We start from the raw sequence: 18,397 nt of genomic DNA, 5'->3' as shown, positions 1-18,397 counted from the left end.
ATCACTGTCCTGTCCTGCTGGCCACATTATTCCTGATCCAAGCCAGGATGCCATTGGCCACCTGAGCACACTGCTGGCTCATGTTCAGGTGGCTGTCAATCAGCACCCAGAGGTGATGATTTTGGCTTCTAATTCCCATTAATCTTGCCTAGACTCCTGAATTTCCCTACAGAGTTTGAAAGTTTTCATATTTGATTGAAGGGCTTTTTTGGTGGCTTGCTCAAAGGATGGTCTCCTCTAAACTCCAGCACAGACTGCTGGGTGTCCTCTGCTCTGCACCCTTGGCTAACAGCTGCCCAGTGTGCCCTAGGAGAGCAGCAGCTCAGTACTGCCCCAGGGCTAGCTGCACTTCCAGTCTTTGCTGCCATGGCTGGGAGAGCACTTTGGAACAACTTGCTCTGCCTGGGCTGGCTGGGAAAACACAGCCCCAGAGACAAGAGCACAGAATAGTTGTGCTTGGTGTTTAACAAGGGCCAAGTGCCAGGTCCTGCACCTGGGTCACAACAACCCCATGGAAAGATACAGACCTGGGGATGTGTGGCTGGAAAGCTGCAGCTTGGAGAGGGACCTGGAGGTGTTGGATGGCAGTCACTGACCATGAGCCAGCAGCGCCCAGGGGGCCAAGAAAGCCAAAGGCCTCCTGGCTTGGGTCAGAAGCAGGGTGGGCAGCAGGGACAGGAGGTGACCATCCCCCTGTGCTCAGCACCAGGGAGGCCACAGCTCGAGTGCTGTGCGCAGCTCTGGGCCCTCACTGCAGGAAGGACATTGAGGGGCTGGAGCCTGTCCAGAGCAGGGCAGAGAGGCTGGAGAAGGGCCTGGAGCCCCTGGGATAGAGGACAACAACACTCTCTAGGGTTCTTTTTCACCAGGCAGTATCCAGCCACTCTACCCCAAACCTGGAGACCTCCTTGCTCTCTACAGCTCCCTGAAGGGAGGTTGGGGTGAGGAGGGGACAGCCTCTGCTCCTTGGTGGCAAGAGACAGGAGCAGAGGAAATGGTTCCAAGCTGCAGCAGGGGAGGCTCAGGCTGGATCTCAGGGAATCTTTCTGCCCTGGATGGGATCTCTGTGCTGGTTTGAGGCCAGACAGAACATCTCTTGCCCCGAAAGGGACAAAAGAATGACACTCACACAAATGGATTGGAGAGTGATGGAAAGTTTAAATGGAAAAGCAATTGGTGAAGCTACAAAAGACTACAAAGGATAGTGCCAAGAATATCCCAAAAGCATACAGAACCCCTCACAGAATTCCCAAAGCTTCCCAATCCTTCCCTTCTCCCCACCTGAGGGTAAACCCAAACCCCCATGGCTCTTTCTTCCCCCTCCCACTGCTAGGCAAGTCTCAGGCTGGCCAGGTCTGAGACTGCCCCCTCCCCCATTCTCCTCCTGGCATTAGGCCTAGACAGGCCTAAGAGGCCTTGAGGATACTCCCCCGGCATTACCCAATAAGAGAGAGCATCTCCCATGGGAGCAGAGAGGGAAGAAAGAGGAGGAGAATGACTCTGCAGATGGATTTATAGGGCGCAGGATTTATGGGTAGAATTACGCCGTTTCCTGTGTCCACTCCTATTGGGTGGGCACCCAGGACACCAGAGGTGTATCTCATGTGGCAGTGGCAGGGGGCACCCAGCCTAAACTGCCACAACCTCAGACAGTGGAAGAGGCTGCCCAGGGCAGTGCTGGAGTCACCATCCCTGAGAGTGTTGCAGCAGCTGTGGGCCTGGTGCTTAGGGACATGGTTTGATGTTGAGCCTGCAGTGCTGGGTGGAAGGTTGGAGTGGATGAGCTTGGAGGGCTCTGCCCACTGGGTGCATTCTGTGATGCTGTGATTCTGTGGTTCTGTGCCTCTGTGGTTCTGTGTGCAGGCAGTGCAAGGTGTTGGCTTCCCTATGGAAGCAGAGGACACAGGTTGGAGGCTGCATTGGTTCAAGCTCTGCCTTGAGCTGTGTGTAGGTGGCACCATGGCTACTCCTGCTGCCCTCAGCCCCAGATGCAAGCTCCTCAGTCAGGGACTCTTGGGCCCCATACCACCAGAGACAGCCCCAAAAGCAAGAGCCAGAACAAGCTTGTTTGGCTGCCAAGCATCACCCACATGTGAGAGGCTTTAGAGGGTGCTGGGAGCCCTTCTTTGCCAGTGGGAGCCTGGCTGGGCCTGGCAGGCTCTGGGCTGGAGCCGCAGCGTGAGAACAAAGCTGGGCTGCAGCCATAGGCAGGGGCAGGCACCCAGGGCAGGAACCCAGGGCAGCCTCTCAGCCTGCTGCAGGGGCAGGATAGGCACAGGGGGTGTTGGAGAACTGAGGAGCAGCCCCTATGGGGCAGGCTCTGTCAGGCCTTGCTGCTTCCCCCATGGTTTGGACTGGCTCTTGCCTGGGGCTCTGGTTCCAGCCTTCTTCCTCCAAGCCCTGTGTCAGTGAGGTGCTCATGCTTGGAGACTGAAGCCACTGAACTCCATGAGGTTCCTTCATGCTCTGGCAAACAGGGTGGAGGAATGCATCTCCTCAGAGGCCTTGGGTCCAGAGTGAAAGGGGATGGAATGTAGGCAGCAGCCACACTGCTGGAGATGGAACTGTGCCAGGGGTAAGCAAAGTGGGTAGCCCAGGCAGGGGACTGTCTCATGAGATGAAGCACCCAGCTGGGAGCAGCAGATGCTTTAGAGCCCTTCTTTCTGTCCCATGGAGGTGAGTCTGCACTCCCCAGAGCTGGTCTGCTTTGGGAACCCAGGGCAGTTGCTCTAGTAAAAGGTTCTTCCCTTCCTAGAAGCTTTTGTCTTGCCCAGAGAGACTCTCTGGGCTGTGAGTTTGTCTGAGTCCTGTGCAACCTGCTATAGGTGAACCTGGTCAGGTAGGGGGGGTTGCACTAAATGACCTCCAAAGCTCTCTTCCCACCCCCACAGCTCTGTGATTGTGTGATTGAGAGGCAGGAGCTGAGGGGCATTCTGCAGAGTGCCATCAGTTTTGCCTGCAGCCTTACACAGATAGAAAGCTTTTCTCCAGAAAGAAATTTGAATCTGGAACAGCCTCTGTATCCCAGGAAGCTTGAGTCATGCTGGCTGCCTCCCTCTTGGCACTGAGTGAAGCTGCCAGGCTTCTACTGCTGAACTGCTGCTTGGTCTTGGGGCATAACAGAGAAATGCTCAGAAATAGTGGCAGGGGGCAGGGAGGTGGTGGTGGTGGTGGTGAGGTGGAGCTGTTCTTGCCTGTACTGAACCTGTTCTGGGAACAGTAAGGCAACTTTAGCGTTGTGCCTCTGGGAACATATCACCTCCTGGAGACAGGGAGCAGTGAAATGCTCCCTGAAGTGGCTCTGGGTCTTGGCCAGCACCATGCTGCAGCTCAGGCCTCAGCAGCTTGCACCATGACTGTGTGACTGTAGCACAGGTTCCTCCTGAACTCCTTCCTGTAAGGGGAGGGCAAGGAGAGGTGGGGAAGGAGTCGTTTTCCCTACAGCTTGTCAGAAAGAGGGTCCTGTCCTGACATGCTGCCTGCTCAGAGGAAGGCACTTCCTTGACTTCTCAGACACTTCTGCTGGGAAAGGAAAGGTCAAGCCACAAGCCCAGGTCCTGGGGAGGTGCAGGTGGCTCTGAAGGCACAGGCTGAGTTTGTTGCTCTGAGTTTGGGTTTGTTGGGTTGTTTGGTTTTTTTTTTTCCACTTTGGCAAACAAAAATCACCTCAGCAAAGAGCCTTGCCCAGCAGAGACACTAACAATCCATCCTTTCTCTGTGTCTTGTTCTTCCCTTGCAGTAACCACAACTCTCTCCTCCTGGTCTGGGCACGCCAGGAAGTGCAACGAGACCGCCAAGTCCTACTGTGTGAATGGGGGGGTGTGCTACTACATCGAGGGCATCAACCAGCTCTCTTGCAAGTAAGTGAGTGGAGCTCTTGTGTCAGCATGGAAACCACTTGGCTGGGGGAGAGGAGGCCTCTGGGCAACTGCCAGCAGAGGGGTGGCTCTGGAATGCTCTTGGAAAGTGCAGTCTGAGCTGGGCAGGTTCAGAAATGGAGATTAGAGGGGAGGGGGTGGGAGAGAGGAGGCTTCATATTTTCTTTCATGTGTGAGTGCCACTGGTCCCTCTGCCTGACTCTTCCTCTGAGGATATCTTTGTCCTGGCTGTTTCCTTTCCCTCTTTTCCCTTTCTCCTCTGCAGCTTCAGGGAAGGTTGGGTCCCTTTGCTCTCCCTGAACAAGCTCAGAGCCCCAAGCTCCCACACTGATGTGTCCTCCCCTCCAAGCAGGGAGGCACAGCTATCTCCCTCCTCTGTGGCTGGAGGGTGGACCTGCCTCTTACTTCCCCTGTTCCACCTGATGGGCTCAGAGGTGGGTTTAGCATGCAGCTGTTCACCACTCCACGCCCCTTTGTGTTTATTTCTCCCCTTGAGATGCTAAAACCTTCAAAAATCCCCCAGGAGAAAGTTCTGCTTAAAATGACACTTGCTGGGGAGGTTACAGTGGGGCTGCACAGCCTGAGGGGTGTGGAATGGTGTGGGAGAGCTTCCCACCTTTGGTTCAAACCTGGCACAGTCAGAAAGCACAGCAGCACCCCACAGCAGCACCCCACAGCTGCCCCTTCCAGCCTAGTGAGGCCTGTGAATGGAAAGCACAACCTGAGTGCCTGTGCTGGAGCTGTGGGTGCCCAAAGCTCACCTGTGCCTGCCCCTGGGCTCCTCTGGAGTCACCATCAGGTGACAGCTTGGCTCTGTGTTGGCTGAGCAGAGGCACTCAGCTTCTGAGCTCGCCTGGGGACGCAGACCTCATTGTGCCCAGCCTGCAGCAGCTCAGAGCTGGCTGTTTTCTCTCTCTGTGATCTCTGCATGGAGATGCACAGCCAAAGGTATTTGGACATCTGTGGATGCCAGCCTGGTACCACTGCCATTGTGTGCTGTGATGCTCACGAGGCACTTCAGCTCCTCAGGTCTTGAAGGACACATCTGAACAGAGCCATCACCTCTCCTGGAGGGGCTGTGAGCTGGATTACCCTTAGTACAACTCCTCCTTTCTACCAGCACTCCTTGGGTTTGGCACAGCAGCAGCAGAGACCACGTGGAAGTGCCTTCTGCTGAGCTCCAGGGCTCTCACTTCCCAGTGCAGGATCAGCTGTGGTGGGAAGGCCATGGGATGAGCAGCAGCTTCCTGTGCTACCAAACTTGCTCCTTCAGGCATGAGAAGAGCTGAGTAGGACAGCAGCCAGATGCTGTGGTCCTCCACATTTTCCTTGTGCATGAAGTGAGAGCAGCTCTTGTACCCCACAGAGCTGTGCTTTAGGGTAATCGTCTCTGCCACTGGCTTCTTGATGGCACTATGAATTAATCTTGCCAGTGTTCCCCACAGGAAACATGGGGAGAAGCCAATGACTCAAGGTCACAGCCACTGTCCTGGTGTAGCTGTATTCCCAGGAGGCCCCAGCAGCTCCCATTTTTCCATGCTGGGGAGCCCTCAACTCTTGAAGCCTGGAGGAGTCTCTGAAATAATATCTGTGTCTGTAAGCAGTGTGGTGGTGCAAAAATCAGAGACCTCAAGGCTGTTTCTTTTGGGAAGAACTGGAAGAACTTGGATCCAGATCAAGCCTTTTGAAGATGGATCCATGCTAATGGCACCAAGAGCTCTCTGAACTCCTGCCACAGGCAGCTGTAATGGTGAGGCTCCAGTTCTGATGCAGGACACAGCCCAGCAGTTAGCAAGTGCCTTCAGCAGACAGATCTATCAGAGGAGTTGCAGCCCTGCAAGAGTCAGCCTCCCTTCAAACCAAGCTGCTCTGATAGCTGCTGAACAGAGGGGAGGCTCAGTGATGCCTTCCATTAAGATTTTCTGTGCTGCACGAAGCAGACCTCATTATTTCATAGCATTTAAAAGCCTTCAGCCCTGCCTTGCAGCTGGTAAAATGATTTCATTTGCTGACAAGTCCCAAGGCACCAATTGCTCAGCCCAGGTGTGTATGGAAGGGCTGCAAAAGGAAGTGCTTTGAAGGTCTGCACTGCAGGAAGCAGCAGGTTTGTGGTAAGAGAACCCCAGGAGCCCCAGGAGCCTTCCACACAGCACCTCTGATCTTACTGCTGGAGGAGATCCCTGGGTGTCCATTCTCCTGAGGTGTTTCTATCAGGAAATCATGAACTGGAGGGAAGGAATCCCAGCTTTTGGAGTGGTGTGAGTTTGTTGGGGAATGCAGAAGCATCTGAAATTGTTACCCATCCAATGGCCTTCCCAGCCCCATGGATGACTCCTGGGGAGGGCTGGTGGTGGATGAACCCACTGCAGATTTGCCTGCCTGCAAACCAGCCCAACGCCTTCCACAGCTTCCTCACTGCACCAAGACAGGAAATCTGCTGCTGTGATCTGTGACACCATGGCACCAGCTCAGAGGAGAAACTAGAGGAGACAAGGGTGCAGGCTTTGACCTGCATTTCTGAACTCTATAACATGGGAGCCAGCCTTGGGCCTCCAACCACGCCATGCCAAGGTGGAGGCCTGTGGTCCTTCTGCACACAACCTCTTGGAGCTCAAACAAGAGCACCACATCACCAATGTGATATTCCCAAGCACCACAGCACCTGTGTGATGTTCCCAAGCACTACAGCACCAACGTGACGTGCTGGTCCCAGCCTTTCCAACTGTCAGAAAGCAGAATTTTACTGTCCCTGTTCTGTACCTGCACCACCCTGTCATCAGCCTCCTGCAGTGGGTGTCATTGTTTGCAGCTGTCCACAGGCAGAGGAGATCCTTCCTTGTAGACCTTCCCCTGTCACTCTGGAGCAAAAAGAGCAGATGGGTTCTCTTCTCCTGAAGTGGCTCCTACTTGATTTGTTACAGACATCTCCTAAACTGGCAGCTGGCCTTTTTCACCATTTTTTACCAGGTTTCCCAGAAATGTTTGTCTCTTGACCTTTTAAATTCTGAGGCACAACCATTTGACTGCAAACCTGCCTCCTCCATCCCTTTACAACACACTTCAGCTAGATCTTGGACCAAGGAAGAGCCCAGAACTGACTTGGAGCTGCTCCAGAAACTGTCTTTTTCGGATTGTGTGCTTGCAGGGTTTTGTCCTTAATGCAAATTAAATTCTCCACGTGCTAGTGGCAAATGAAACCTGAGCAGGAACCAATCCGTGAAGCTCTGCGGACTCTGCAAAGCAACCACCTGGAAGCTGGATGGCTGAGCAGAAGCCTGATGTGCCTCAGACACTCTGCAAACATTCAGCATAAACCCATGAAATGCCTGAGCCACACACACAGAGGAATGACTCAGGTTGTTGTGCCCAGCTGATTGTGGCTCTTGGGAGGGTTAGCAGCCTCTGATCTTGGCTCTGCCCCAGTTGGGCTCTTGGCACTACTTAGAGCAGTTTGGGGCTGCTCTAATCTTTCGTTGCTGGGTGCCATGCCCCATGGGCTCGTGTTAGTGTGAGCTTGATAGCAAAAATCCTCTTTTTCTGGTTAGGTCTTGGCTCATGTTGCCTACAGTTGGGGTCTTCCCAGCCAAAGAAAGAATCAAAGCCAAGTCTCAGCTCTGCCCACTTGGGAGTGCTTCTTGCCTCTGTTGTGTGCTTGATGTAATCCAAGTGGCTGATGCCTTGGGCCAGGTTCTTCCTGAAGTGCATGGGATCAGAAGACCTGAAGTGCCCCCCCAGCCCCATGTTGGATCTGTGCTTGCAAGAGTCAGGCTGAAGAATTTGCAGATGCTGAGAGATGAACAGACTCTGTGTTTGGGCTAAGTGTTATGGGAGTGAGGACAGAGGCCTGGAGGACCTCAGACAGAAAGTGAGAGTGATGGAGGGAACAAAACCCAAAACAAAGGAGAAAAGCTGAAGGCATTTTGAAGCTAGCTGAAGGCATTTTGAAGCTAGCTGAAGTATGCAGAACACCAACTTCCAACAGGACACCTTCAGTGCCTGGGAGCCTGTTTGTCTGCCTCCTCCATGGATATTGTTCCCTGCAGTTTTTCCCAGGAAAGGGGAAAGGTCCTTCTGGAGGCCACGTTGCCAGCTGCCCTCTGCTCTTCCAGAGCAGCAGTCAGAGATCAGCGTCAGGCTGATGCTGCATGGCCATGTCCCTCCCTTGGCTCAGCTGCCTGTGGTGCCAGCAGCTAACCAGAGCCATTCCTGGGCTCTGCTGAGCTGCTCAGCAGGAGCTGCACATCACACAGGCATGGGGATGTCACTTTGCTATGGCTGTGTGAGCATTTCCCGGGGGAAGTGTTGCAATGTCCCAGAAATGAAGAGCTGGCGGCAGTGAGCTGGGGTTGAAAACCTCCACAGCCTGCTGCAGCTCTCCTGAGCCAGCCAAGACTTGTCCATTGGGGGCTACATGCTCTGTATCTTGGGGGATGTGGTCAGGTTCCAGTGCCTGTGCACCCCGTTCAGTGGGTCCACTTGTAGCAGACCCTTGAGAACCACCAGCGTGGAAGCAAAGGTGAGGCTCAGAGAAGACAACGGCGCAGATCCTGCTGAGCCCCCACAGCTCAGCTGGAGCTCTGCTGCTGTCTTTACTGACCCCAGAAGTGGTTGGCCCTGTGGTTAGGACTCTACAGCAAACATACCCTGATTAGCTGCTCTGGATAAGGCCTCTGCATTTATTCTATTTGCTTTCTTTTCTTCCCATCAGTGGCTTGGTGGAGCCCAGGCTTTTGTGGCTCTGCAGAGCCTGATCCCCTGGGGCTGCTGAGGGGACAATGACAGAACTCTCTTCTTTCCCATCCCTTCGCACAGACAGGCAACGTGGCTGAATATGTCTCCATTTGCTTTCCTCAGTGCATTGTGTCCTTCTGCTTCAGCTTCTCCTTCCTCTGTCACTTTGAAGCTCCTGCTCCTCCACCTCCTCCTGCACTACAGAACTCCTTAGGAGAGCTGCCCAATTTAGCAAACTTTAATTAAGACCTGAGGGAGCAAAGGAACTCTGCCAACTCTGGCAAGATTTACACCAACAGCTGGGCAGAAAGAGTTCTTTGCTTCCAGCAGAAACATGATGACAATGATGTCATTAATTAATAATAATTAGCAACAATTATTGTTCTGCCCTGATACAGGGCAAAAGGTCAACAATTCTCCATTTTCATAAACGAGCTCCCCTCAAACAACACTAAAAGGGATCAGTCAAACCATTCTGGTTTGTGCTTCCTGAGATGCTTTATTTGGTGACCATCTTACTGCATTATTTTTTTTTACCATGTAAATATTCATTGCAATTCATCCTGAACCCAAGAGCAAAACTTTGGGGGTGCTTTTGAAATGGGGTTAAAAAAGAAAAGAAAAGTGTTAAGGAATCCCTCAAAACTGAGAGGCCTGGAGGTTTTCCAGCAACACAGAATCCAGACAGAAGAATCTCTGACCAGTTTTTGTCAATGGCATCTGCAAGCAGCAGGTTTCCAGGTGTGCCAGGGCTGGTTTTTTTTCCATCTCATAGAGGTGGTTAGAAACAGAGGGATGGCGATAAGCAAGGGCAGCCTTGGGGCTTCTCCACACAGCCTAGAGAGGGGACAAGGTACTGACTGCAAGAGTCTAATGTAACCTTTTGCTTCCCCAAGACCATTCCTACAGACACAGCCTTGTCTGCTTCCCTTGACCTTTGAGGAGAGCTGTGTTGGGGCTCTGTGACAGCAGTGAGTGGAGCAGCAAGCCCCAGGCCATCTGTAGTGCTTGCAGGAGCCTTCCAAAGGAAGAGGGACTCTGTTCTGCTGGGCTGGCCACCCACCTCTTGACTAGGCTGAAGGGAGTGCAGGAGAAGAACACTCTGGTCAAAGACCATCTCATGGCTGTTGACCTTAGTGAGCCTTATCTTTGAGGTGTATCCCTCAGGCCATGTGCTTGGCCACTGAAGAAGAGCTGCCCAGAAGCCCTTACTAAGGCAGCAGATGTAGACTGGACTGATGCTTTCCATTGCTCTTCCTGCCCAGACTGGGGACTCCTGTGGCATGCACACTGGGAATATATTTCCTAGAAGTCCTATCTGCAGCCACAGATCACCTTCAGCAGCCTAGCAGTATAAGGCAGCTAAACAGAAAGGAGCCATCAGCCCTGCAAGCTTCCACCTGCAAGCTGTCACTGCGGCTGCCAGCATGAGGGATGCAGAGCCAGGGGTAGCCGAGCAGCAGAGTGTTGGCAATTTGTGTGCTAGCTTGGAGGTGACAGAAGGTGCTCGTGTTCATGAGGGCCTCTTTTCTGTCCCTGTTGTCAGTGCTGATGCAGCAGTGACTGGAGATGAAAAGCCTGAGCCGTCCTAGATACAGGGAAGACAGTCAGCTGCTGCCTGCTGTCTAGAGAGCTCTTCTGCCACCCACAGCAGGCTGACTGCAGACATCTGAGGATGGTCTGTGTGGTAGCTGCCATGGCATCAAAGCTTCTTTCACACTTTCCTCTTTTCTTTTTCACTTCTTCCCAGTTTCTTTCTCTGGCTGTTTATCTCCTTCCACCAGTTTTCAGGTAATTTGAATCTTTCCATCACAGCCTGCAACTTCAGCCACACTGAAGTGTCCACCTTGGCTGAGTTCTTGTGGATACATCCCTGAGATGGTTTTTGCTCCTTGAGGTGGGTAGGACATCTGCTTCATTGCTTCATTCCCTTGAGGCCTTGCTTCATTCCCTTGAGCTGACATCCCAGATCCCAGACAAATGGGTAGCACATTGCAGGCTAAACTGGATAGCCTTGAAGACTCTGTGAATAAGTTCAGGACTCTGCCAGTGCTAATGGATAAACCTCAAAGACAACTGAGAAGACAGCTGCTGTTCTGGAAGCCTTTTTCAGACCCCAGTGCCATTTCTCAAAGCTTTCTACCAGTCCATGCTTCCCTAGGGCTGTCCTTGTGAGCTGTCAGCACCCAGTTGCCTCAGGTTTGTGCTCTTTGGTTGCCAACAGCACATCTTCATTTTCCAGCTTCACCTTCCTCTGCTTCATCACAGAGGAGGTCAACAGCCACACCATGGGCTGGGGTTTCCTTGGGAGCTGGCTGGGCTTCTTGGTATGGACAGACCTGTCTGGTTCTGTACTCAGAGACGAATATCCAAGAGTGAGAAAAAGAAGGAACCTTTCAAAGACGTTTGCCTGACCAGGGAGTCAGGTTTCCAGTGTCAGCCGTGACTTGTGCAGCGAGAAACTCAAGCCTATGAACAAGGAGTTCAGTGAAGCCCTGAAGGTCTCCCCAAGTGATCTGGGATGCACAAACAGCCCAGCACACTCCTGCACAGAGGTGTTACCACAGGTCTCTGAAACCAGATGCTGTGGAGCACAGAAAACAGGCTTGGTGAGGCGCAGTGAGAGTGCTTGGGGCAGACCTACCAAAACTGCAGAGAAACCCAGCAAGCATCCAGGCAGTCGTGCAGGGTGCTTCCAGTGCTTTCCTCTATGAGAGGAACAGGAGGGGCCCTGCCTTGGAGAACTGGGAGATGCCTTCTTTAGGGGAATGATGACAGTGTTGGAGCTGTGGGGGCATCAGCTGGAATGGAGAGCTTGTGCAGCCTTTTATTGGCTGTGTCTTTTCCTCGGATCCTGCTGGATCTGCTGGTCCCCTGCAGGCATCCAGCATCTAGCACTCAGACTCAGGCTCCCTCTGTAGCCCCTGCAGGCTGTCACACAGGGGCTGTGGCAAGGGCCAGCAAAAGCCTCCACGTGCTAGTGGAGTGCCACTGAAGGTCTCCAGGGAGGGATTAGACATCTGTGCACTGGGCAAATGGAACCAGCCACCTCCACTGCCACAGCTGGGAGAGCTTTACTCCGTGTCCTGCCTTGTGCCCAGCCACCTGGTGCCTCCTCAAGTCCTTCCCCAGATCTTCAGCTGAATCTCAGCTCTCCCACTTGGCTAGGAGCCCTCCAGCTCAGAGAATTCTGTTTCCTTACAGGCCTGACAGATGGGCTGATGTGACCTTGGTCTACACAGCTGATGTGGCTGCTGAGATCTCCCTCACAGCTTGTGGTGCCTACCTGCTAAGATCAGTGCATGTCCATGATGAGGGAGAACCATCCAAACCCAGAGCTTCTGGTCTCTAATGGCCACATATTCCTCCCAAGGGAATTAAACCCTTGCTGAAATCTCCCTGTTTGTTCCCATCAGCAAGGAGAGGGAAGCAGGAATTCATCTCTCTTCTTGACTCTCTTTCCTTGCCACTGGAGTTGCAGATCTGTAATGTGTCATCTAAACAGAAACCTGACAAGAAGCATAAATGCTGCCACAGCCCTCCAGCCACAGCACACAACTGAGCTGCCAACCATCAAACCATCTCTTCCTCATCCCCTCTGCTGTGCCTGCAGCCCAGGAGTAGGCTGAGCATACCTTTGGGAAGCACGAGAGGGCAGATCTACATTGCCCGTGGGGGCTGACAGTGAGGGCATGACACCTGGACATGGGCATGGCCCTAGGCCTGCCCCACCCCATCACAGGCACAGGCTGGGATGAGTCACTTGCCTCTGTGCCCAGCCTGCTCTGGCTGCTTGCTTACCAGGGGACTGGGAGGGAGCTCAGGCTCTGCCCTACCTCCTTCTGCTAAGGCTGTTTTTCAGTCCCTTCTCTGGTGACCAGCTGGGGCCTGCTGAAGGCTTGAGGGGCAGTGTGGTCTTGTGGGTGGCAGCTGAGAGTGAGGAAGGGCTGATGTGTGCGAGGTGCAGCCCTCCAGCCCCACTCTGGGAGGCTGGAGAGCAGAGGTGAATGTGCTGGCTGTCATGAGAAAAGCCTCCTGGGGCCAGAGCAGGGAGAGACCAGCTGGGGAGGGAGTGAGCTGTGGGACAGGTAGGTAAGAGCTGAGACTTCCAAGAGAACTAAGAATAACTTTGAGGGACTGCCCAAGGAGGCCAGAAGAAAGGATGTGAAGAGAGGGAGAAGGATAAGAGCCTAGAGAGAAGCCTCTGACTACCCACAGCTGAGCTCCCATTGCTGCCTTGGTGTGCCACCAGACACCGTGTGTAGCCATGCAGCTCCCCCTGCACCCCTGCCCTGTGCTCCCCAAGCCTGGCTCAACCTGGGAGCTGCTCAGGGCAGCTTCCTTAGGAGCTGGTGCATATGCCTGCTGGCCCTTGTCCACAGGGTGCCATCCCTAGCGCTGCAGCACCATGCCAGTGCAATGACCCTCAAGCTGGCACAGCCCAGGCCACCACACAGCATTGGTCAGGAGAGCCTGAGAGATGCTGGCAGCTGGGCAGCTGTGACACCTGTTTGGAGCAGCTTTCTCCTCTCTCCCACTCTCTCTGCGCATGCAGAGGCTCTGTCCCTGCTTTCTCTGTCACCGCAGCGTCACCTCCTCCCAGAAGCAGCCCCGGGGCGCTGCTGGGCAGCAGCCGGAAGGTGCTTTCATACACAACCCTCACTGTCGCCTGAGCAGCTGCTCAACGCTCTCTGCTGCCTCTTGCCAAGCCTGTCGAGATAGCAGCTCCAAGCAGAGCCTCTGAAATTAGCATCCAGCCCACCTCAGTCTTGCTGCCAGCTGGAGCTTCAAGCAGGTGAGAAGGAAGAAGGCAGGCAGAGAAAGGCAGGAGGGGTTTGAGTGGCTGCTTGAAGATCCAGGGCAAAGCCAGAACTGGAAGGCTGCTGGTGCAGGTCCTGGTTACAGCAAAGCCAGGAGGCAAAGCACACAGAGAGCCTTGGGTGTAGCCATTCCTCACAATGCACTTTTGATATCTGCCCTTAGCCTGGAGAGCAGTGCCAGACGTGTTCTGTGATTTCTCCCCTTTTCCCCTCCAGATGTCCAAATGGATTCTTCGGACAGAGGTGTTTGGAGAAACTGCCTTTGCGATTGTACATGCCAGACCCTAAGCAAAGTATGTGTGAAGACACAACATGCACCACACTGCTTAGCACCTGCCGGGCACCACACTGCCTAAACCCTGCCAGGCACAGCGTGGACCTAGAGTGCGCTAGGCAGGGATGGCTCTCGCTGTCAGCTTTGGGCTAGGGCTTAGGGCTGCAGGTAAGGGTGAAGGCTGAGAGCAGGAGGCCAGGAGACATGGCAGGGATCAGGAGGGGCCTCAGCTTGCTCTGTTTGGTGTCATTTTGCTATCTTGTTTCTCTCTTTCTGGTTTTCTCTCTTCCGGTAGGTGTCCAATCGAATTCACAGGAGACCGGTGTCAGCATTTCGCAATGGTCAGCTTCTCCAGTATGTCTCTTTCTACTTCTCTCTCTCCCTGGTTACTGTAGCTCTGTGTCATGTCCTTAAAGCAGGTTCTTCTGTTCTCTCAGAGCCTTCTTCCTGTCTTGTGCACTCCCAGCTCCTCTTGGCCCTAAGAGGAGCTGTAGCTGTGCCCAAGAGGAGAACCTGGGCTTTCACTCCCTGCCCGTTTGGTGCAATGGGTTCTGCTTTCCTTGCTGGTTGAACTGAGTGGGGCTTGCTCTTTCCATGCAAAATGCAAACAAGGCACAAGGTTCTGTGGTGTGCTGTGTGAGAACAGTCTGTGTGCCCAGCTGTGTCTGCTGGCCTCAAGGTGGACCATGCTGTGCAGTGTGAGAGGTGGATGCTCCCCCGTGGCTCTCGCAGGCGGTCGCCTGAGTCCCTCCATCCCAACCCAGCAGATTACAGCAAGGGCTGCAAGGGCATTTCCCCTGAGCTGAGTTTCTGTCTCCAGAAGCTAATCCTCAGGTGAGGTGGCTGGAGGCTGGCGTGAAGGCAGGTCCTGAAGAGCACCCAGAGGAAGGGGACAGGGCACACATGCACTCCTGGAGCCCCAGAGGTCACAGTGGTAGCTGCCACTGTCTCAGGGCTTCTCATGCCTCAGTGCCAGGCAGGATACAGGCTAAATCCGCTGGCTGGGCATCTCAGACTGTGTGCTGGCTGCAGAGTTGTCTCCTAGGGGTCAGAGAGTCCAGCAGTGAGACTGTATCTAACTACAGGGACCAGTGGGTGTGAATACCCTAGAGCCTGTGCACTCACTGCTTCCCAATTCCTACCTTTTCAGTTTCTACAGGCTGTAGGTCTCCCAAGCTGCCTCTCTTGGCTCATTTTGTTCAGGGCAGATAATTTTTCCAGGCCCATATTCAAACAGTGCCCCACCATCAGCGGGATCCTGGTCTGTGTAAGGACCTGAAGGGAAGCACAGTTACAGTGCAGGAATCTGGCAGTGGTGACTGTCTGCGTGAGCCATCCTGCCTCAGTGCTTGCCCTTTGGACCTCCACCAACGGTAGTGTTAAAGAGGCTTTTTAAGAAAGAGCCGCAAAAGAGGCTTTAATTAGCAGAAACCAGAGGAGAAAGGTCTCGGTGATGACTCCTTGACTGCCAGTACCCATGGCTCTGCGAGCAATCCCGCAGCTCTCCTCCTGCCCTGCCATTGCCGGGGGCCTCAGTAGCATGTGCTAACAGCTGGCACGTGCTGGCAGGAGCCCCCCTGCTCTGGAGCACACAGACAGAAACTGAAGGGCTTTGGGAGGCCCTGGGAACAGTTCAATGCTTTTACATTGCCTTTTGTGCCAAACTGCCTTCCAAAGCTGGAACCTCCACCAGCTGCAGCATCCAAGGCAGCCTTGTTGGAAGGGAGGAACCAGCAAGTTCTGGTTGGGTCTTTGCAAAGTCCTGATGCACACTTTTAAGCCCATGATGCTGGGGACCCCAGCTGCAGACAGCAGTGGATGAGGTTGATTCGTAGCCTGTTTCATCAGGGATATCCAACAGGCTTCAATGTCATTGCTGCCATGCTGCCAAACCAAGCCAGAGGTGGAAAGAAGTTTAGTGTCAGGAAAATGCCTTTTCAGAACAAGAGCAAACAGTGCCTGCTCCTTCCCCAGCCTGCAGAACACAGCTTGTTATGGGCATGGATCCAGCCACATTTCACTCATGTGTCAGAGGAGCACTGCCAGCTTTGAAACCAACACAGGTACATTTCCTTACCTCAGTACTGCTCTAACCACAGCATAAGAAGTCAAAAGCAGTTTAACAATCCCAATTACCTGTCTAAACGTAGATAAGGATCAGCTCAGGAGATGATTCATGTGTGTTCAGAGCTCTTTTCACTTTTGGGTCCCAGCTGGGCAGTGTTTGTATCAGCAGAGAAGCCTGCCCTGAGCTCGCTGTTGTTCCCCATTGGGAAGGCATTTCCCTTGAGTGTGGGCTCTGCAAACGCCTGCTTTGTGCTTTAATCAATAATTGGGGCACAGGCGAAGCTGTTGTTGCTCTGTAATCCACTCTGTGCTCCGTCCTGTATGGGTTCTGGCAGGTCAAAAGCTGAAACAGATTAAATGAGGTTCAGGCATTTCCAGCACAGAGAAAATAGCTCTGTCCTGATTCATGTTTTGAGAACACTGCCAGCACTTGACAGATACTTAAATAGTAAATAATGACACCCACGCTGCTGCTTTTTAAATGCACTTGGGGTATTTTAGGATTTCAGGGCCAGATCTTCAAAGTCTTTCCCATCAACATGATTCTGTATTCCAGCATAACTGACTCTGAGGGAGGTGCATCCCAGGGCTCAGCCACAGCCTCTGCAGACTGAGCTCAGCTGAAGATGCTGTTCAGAAAAGATGTGGCAGATACTTTGCTGAGTGTGGGCCAGGGATGGAGCAGCAGCCCACTGTGGTGCCAGATGCTGTGCATCTTCCTGCTGGGAGCAGCTTCCTGTCTCAGCATTTGAAGCCCTGGCTGAGATTCGTCTCAGGTAGAGCTCCCCATCTTCTCTAGGGGTTCAGGCTGTCTTTGTCTAATTGGCAGGTGGACCTGGAGCTTTGTTTTTCTCTGACTGCCCCAAATCCCTGCTAGATGAGTGCAGTTATGAAGACAAGAATCTGTTTAGGTAGGCTTTCTGCTGTGATTTCTCTCCCTGTTGCTGTTACAAGCACAGGACCAAGTGCCCACTGACAGACATGCTCTTTGTACACCTCACTGCTTGCAAATGAAGAGAAAGTGTTACAGAGGGAGGTTTTTTTTCTATGTCAGCACTCACACTGCTGCTGTTTTCTAATAGATTGGTACAGGGGAACTCACTAAAAGTTAAATTATTAGACTAGCCTGGAGATCTCCCAGCCTGCCCTGGCACAGCCTGTAGGCCTGGGTGAATGGCAACTGCTTGTGGTAGCAATTTGCCACAGCAGAACTTGAGCAGGTATCTCAACAGCTGTTACCAATCTGCTTGTCAGGAGTTCTCCTTTAATTCTGCTTGCAGTGCAATGCAAATGCAATGGAAATTGTGTTGAGATACTGGAAGGCAGAGAGGCAAAGCCTGCTGGAGCTGCTGCTGCTCTGAGAAAATGGATACAGAGTGCCAACAGGCACCACTGCTTCAGCCCAGCAAGCTGCCACTCCTGGGCAGAGCTGTGGCACCTCTCTCAGCCTGCCCCAGGGCTGAGCCTGCCTTAGCCCAGGCCACCCTGCTGGGCTGCATTCCAGCACGGCTCACACCACGAGGGAGAGCTCAGACAGCAGCTTTGGTTGGTGCAGCAGGGGCTGGGGGTGTGCAAACAGTTGGCTGCCAGCAGCCAGATGACAACCTGCTGAGTGGCACAACACAGGTGAGGGTCTTTGAGACCATCCCATGTCCACTCAGCACAGGGGAAGGCTCAAAAGCCTCCTGGTGTTTGTCACAGGTCACACAGTGTGGCACTGACCACATCAGAAAACCTAGCAGAAGAGGGATGGAAGGAGAGAGGACAGAGCAATACACTGCACAGTCCCTGAGATTCAAATAATTGAGAGGGACACATCTGAGAAGAAAAAGATGCCCTGGCTGCAGATGTGTTGACTGAAGCCTGGTTAGGTCCCTTCTGTCTGGATGACATGTCACTGATCTCATCTGTTCCCTGTGCACACTCCCCCAGCCACACAGAGGGAAAGGGCTGAGGGGTCACAAGGTCAGGAAATCAGCAATTGTCTGGGCTTCAACTGATCTGTGAGAGGAAAACCTTACAGAAGATGTACAATCTAAATGAGGGGCAGGAAAGGGACCTCTAAAGCAGCTTCAGTTTAGCCTGATGGAGAACTGCTGAAGAGAGGGGACAGCAATTGTCTGCAATTACTGTGGAAAACAGAGAATTATTTCTGTGGGTAATTAAATCACCTTAAAATGTTTTTCACATCAAAGTCTTCATGTTTCTCTGTCTCCATACAATTAATGATTGCAGATGTCATTAATATTGCAGACAGGGAGTAACCTGCCATGCTGGCAGTCTGAGTCCATGTCATGCACTTAGCTTCTGAGCCCTCTCCTCCTTGCCCCCTCTTTGCAGCAGCAGTGCAGCCAGCCCCTCAGACGTGTTTTCAGACATCTGTGTCAGAAGTTGAGCCCAGGTTCATACCACAGCCTCCCCTCACAGTCACTGCAGAGAGCCTTTGGGTAGCTGAACCCTGGTACTGCCATCCGAAGGAGAAGTCTCATCTGCAGGGTGAAGGTGGTGAGTACAAAGCCTCAGGCTTGGCTGTCTCACCAGAGCCCTCTGCAGGGTCAGAGGTGGCAGCTGTCTCTGTCTGGCTGCCCATGCAGTGCTGACAACAGAAGCTGAACCCCTCAGTCTGA

General features: G+C 53.2%; 1 protein-coding gene across 1 annotated transcript in view; it reads left to right on the top strand.

The window, feature by feature from the left end:
* The window catches only part of NRG2 (neuregulin 2), a 258,744-nt gene that overhangs the window by 220,762 nt on the left and 19,585 nt on the right, over window positions 1-18,397 (top strand). The window contains exons 5-6 of the mRNA XM_054389078.1: window positions 3,740-3,860; window positions 13,999-14,057. Of these exons, the coding sequence (XP_054245053.1) occupies window positions 3,740-3,860; window positions 13,999-14,057 (180 nt within the window). The remainder of the gene's footprint in view (window positions 1-3,739; window positions 3,861-13,998; window positions 14,058-18,397) is intronic.

Source organism: Indicator indicator, chromosome 18 (genome assembly GCF_027791375.1).
Source record: "Indicator indicator isolate 239-I01 chromosome 18, UM_Iind_1.1, whole genome shotgun sequence".
Classification (NCBI taxonomy): domain Eukaryota; kingdom Metazoa; phylum Chordata; class Aves; order Piciformes; family Indicatoridae; genus Indicator; species Indicator indicator.
Note: the sequence above shows the minus strand (reverse complement) of the source record. Positions and strands in the feature narration are given on the sequence as shown.